The 3716-nt window shown below is 35.7% G+C and overlaps 1 protein-coding gene across 4 annotated transcripts in view; it reads left to right on the top strand.

Moving 5' to 3' along the window:
* The first annotated feature begins 637 nt into the window (after positions 1-637).
* LOC109206217 (protein PTST, chloroplastic) overlaps positions 638-3716 on the top strand; it is a 5007-nt gene continuing 1928 nt past the window's right edge. The window contains exons 1-8 of one of the 4 annotated variants that reach the window (XM_019369019.1): positions 638-747; positions 1017-1079; positions 1533-1797; positions 1975-2064; positions 2759-2827; positions 3134-3239; positions 3393-3481; positions 3556-3705. In XM_019369019.1, coding sequence (XP_019224564.1) covers positions 1030-1079; positions 1533-1797; positions 1975-2064; positions 2759-2827; positions 3134-3239; positions 3393-3481; positions 3556-3585 — 699 coding nt within the window. In that variant the 5' untranslated portion in view covers positions 638-747; positions 1017-1029 and the 3' untranslated portion in view covers positions 3586-3705. Of the gene's footprint in view, positions 748-775; positions 873-1016; positions 1080-1532; positions 1798-1974; positions 2065-2758; positions 2828-3133; positions 3240-3392; positions 3482-3555; positions 3706-3716 lie in introns of those variants that run through there. The other 3 variants (XM_019369015.1, XM_019369016.1, XM_019369018.1) reach the window with 3 other exon arrangements.

A 3716-nucleotide genomic window follows, 5' to 3' on the forward strand; every position in this document is an offset into this window, starting at 1 on the left:
GAGGGGCTTGAGTGAGATCTGACTAAGTGAGGTCGAGGGCCTATGTTGCGAGGATATTGTGATTTATTGTGAGGCCGAGGGCCTGATTGATCTATGCCACGAGTTGGCTTGTTGTTATAAGGCCGAGAGCCTGATTTGTTATGCCACAAGGTGGCTTGTGATAGCGCTTGGGCTGTAAGGAGCCCCTTCCGGAGTATGTACACCCCAGTGGGCTGTAAGTGCCACTTTGTGAAACGACAGATTTGATGTGGTGGCGTCGTTACCTTGCTTTTTCCTTTCATCTTGTCATTCCTTATTATTAAATAACCATATTTTATTCTTATCCTGCTTTTTTATATAAGTCTACTTTGTATCTTATTTCTTCTTGGCAATGTTGCAAGTTTAATCTTCATATTGTTGGTGCGTGACATCATAAAATGATGGTAAACGATACATTCTATCCAAATATTGTATTTATTAAACAATATAGTACAAAACAATATGATACATTATAAAACGACAGATAACAACAATCCAAACAAGCCGCAATGTATACTATATTATTTTCCCTAATATGAAACAACCCCATAAGTTTTGACCGCGAACCGACATCAACATGGTGTTGAATATTTTAAACCCGAAAAAAGAAAAAAAGGCTGAATAATATGACCCGAACACGTGTAATGCAAATTGCTATGCTGCTCTCTCCCATAGGAACTGACCACTGCATTTGCAGTCGGGAGTTTCAGCAGCTTCATCACTTGCAAGGTAAGTGCTCTACCCAACTTTCCTATCTTCAAAATTTTGCCAAGAAATATGCTGAAATCCATTTTGCTGTAAAATAGGATACTAACACTACTATAATCGTTCGTTATAGCTCATCAAATGTACTAGTGGGTAAACTATATTTCTAGAGTTGGAAATTTTATTGATTACGTTTTCTCTTAAGCTAATTTATATGTTATTACCCTTTTCCCTTGATAGATAAATTTAGTTTCTGAATCTTCAAATTTGTTGCTTTTGGTGTTGGCCTACAGGAAGTCCTTAAATATGGAGTGTAACCTGCTAATTAACTCAGTTGGGTCAACCAACTTACCTAGGTGACTTCTTCAGCTTCTCCGTCCCTTGAACTTAGGGTTTTCGTTATGTGATTTCCAGGTTTTATTTTGAACTGCTATCTGATGCAATGTGGGATCTTGATTTGTCTTCTCTGTCAATCTTTTTTGAGCTTAAGTTCTATGCATTGACAGTCTAAAATATATTTACACATACATGTGATTTATAAGGTCATTACAGTCATTACAGATCTCAGTGATAAGCCTAGTTGAAATAGTAACTAACTTGGTATTACAGGATAAATTATACTGACAGCATAATATAGTTTTACATTGTTACTGTATGCTACTTAAATATATCTTTTTATGCTTATGTTATTTTATTACGATTTTGCATTTCCTTTTATAGTTTAATCTCGTTTTTCATTATTCTGATCAAACAATTTTGATCACTAAAATGCTGATATGTGGAATTTGACTTTTATTGAAACTTATAAGGTTCATGGTGGAATATATCAATGGAGTTCGAGGAAATATGGCTTCATACAATACAAGAATTGGTTTTCATAGGATGCATAAATCATTTCTAGTCCCTACTTGGAAATACAATATCCCAGGTACCTCTTGGAAAATATTTTGTGCCCCTGAAAAGTTGGAGCAGCAATTTTCAGTGGTAGTATCAAAGAAAATAGCAGAGGTTAGTGAGTCTGATACTGAAGCTTCACCTGACAAAGTCCCTGCAAAACCTTTGAGTAGCGATGAGGTAAGCCAAGAGCAATGACACTGTTATAGACCTGTTATTGAAAACAAAAGCTTTTACAAAAAGCGAATCAAAATTTTCTTATTCCACCTCGTTGGATGTTGTATGATTCTTCCTTTGTTGTTGCCGCAAGTATATAGAGCAGATTTTAACTATGTTGAGACTCTGCTCTCTTAACAGTTGAAATTACTGCTTGCCGATGCTGAAAGGTTAAAGCTTCTCAAGAAATTGAGTGAAGCCAATCAATATAATCGGTTGTTGAAGCGAGAGGTACATATTTTGTTGGTTTTTAATGCTATCTCGGTTTTATTATGAGACTGATAATGTGGATGATTCTCCATTTTTGAGTGTCTCCCACCCATAATATTAGTGCTCTGTGAGATAAAACTTGCCTTTGTGAATTAGGAGAGAACAGTAAATTTAGAATATTTCATCCTCTTGTGAGTAATGAGTATTAGGAGGAAAACAAACCATGAGAGGAAAATATTTTTGCATTCCCTTTAGACTTCCAAATCCATCTCACATGAAAAGGAATAAGAGGGAAACAGTTTCATATTGATGTTAATTCTTGTCTAGTCCTCATAATGCAGATGCAGTATTTCAAATGGTTTCACCAAGTGCATTCTATTCCATTTTGGCTTGTTAGATTAGAGTAGTAGCCTACCTCTGATTTGCAAGTTTTTGATTGAAAGCCTAAGTTACTTAGAATCAGATGCAAATATAGTTAGCCTTTTAGTTCTGCTGAAGTATAGTCTTAATGAGATATGTTTCTTAGATTCCTTGATACAACAGGTGAGTTAAACTCATAGGTTTAGTTGTGTAAAGTTAATGGTTAAGGCTGCAGAAAACTGATGGAATCAAATGCTTTGCAGGGAACCTCTATTTTTCTTCTTCTTATGCTTAATGTGCTATATAGGATTACTCTGGGTATGTTGTTGTTGGTTAATGTGCTATATCACTGCAGTTGCAAGTTAAGGAGTATGTGCTTGTTAATTTCAAAAGTGAACTTGCAGTCATCGAATTTGAGATTCAGGTTTGCTTCTGCTATGACTGGTGTTATTGTAATTTTATTGCTTTAGATCTAGTTGTACCTTGTTAGTATTTGGTGCATTTGCATATATGTTATAACAAACCTATGGTCCCTTATGATGTGAGGATTTGTGCCGTAATAACTAGAATTTGATTTATGCTAACTGAAATTTCCACATTTTGAAGATGACAAACAAGAAGAGAAGTTAAATGGTTGATAATCCAATATTTGTGTGGGACTTCAACTCTAGCAACCAACATTAGCAGCTTACAGAGTATAAAGATAGAATATATTTCAATTGACTTGCAGGCTTTGGTTAGATTGGCCGAAGAAATCGCTAAATCTGATATCCCAGTTGGTTCAAGAAAAATTAAGGGGAGATATATCCAGTCGCACCTATTTTCACGTTTGGGAGGTATTATTACCTTACTGTAAGCTTCCTTAACCTGAATTCCAGACTCTTTCAATGCCAGCTAGTGCCAACATTGTTAGATTTTAGATAAATGTCTATGGATTAGCTTAACCTGACATTTCTATGTTTGCCATCTTGATAATTTCTGTTCTGAAGCCATACAAAAAAAATTGATGGTGCAAATTAAGGATGTGGAAGCTGCACAAGCCAAAGAGGTTCCTTTATCCTGGGTTGGGGTAGCAGAGGTGAGTTCTTGAGGAAGTTGCTTCTGTATCTGCTAACCAATTTGGAACTGTGGAATTCCTTACTTTTTGTCTAGGTTTTTATGCATTTGGTGGCTGATACCTAGACAACTAAAAGCTGTACACTTGGAACAGACATGCGACCCTCTACTAGCTTTTCATTGTGAAAATTGAAAACTTTGAAGCTGTTTCAGTTAGTTCTTATGTAACTATCTCGGTTGGGCCTATTTAGATTCCT

This window comes from Nicotiana attenuata, unplaced genomic scaffold (genome assembly GCF_001879085.1).
Source record: "Nicotiana attenuata strain UT unplaced genomic scaffold, NIATTr2, whole genome shotgun sequence".
Classification (NCBI taxonomy): Eukaryota; Viridiplantae; Streptophyta; class Magnoliopsida; order Solanales; family Solanaceae; genus Nicotiana; species Nicotiana attenuata.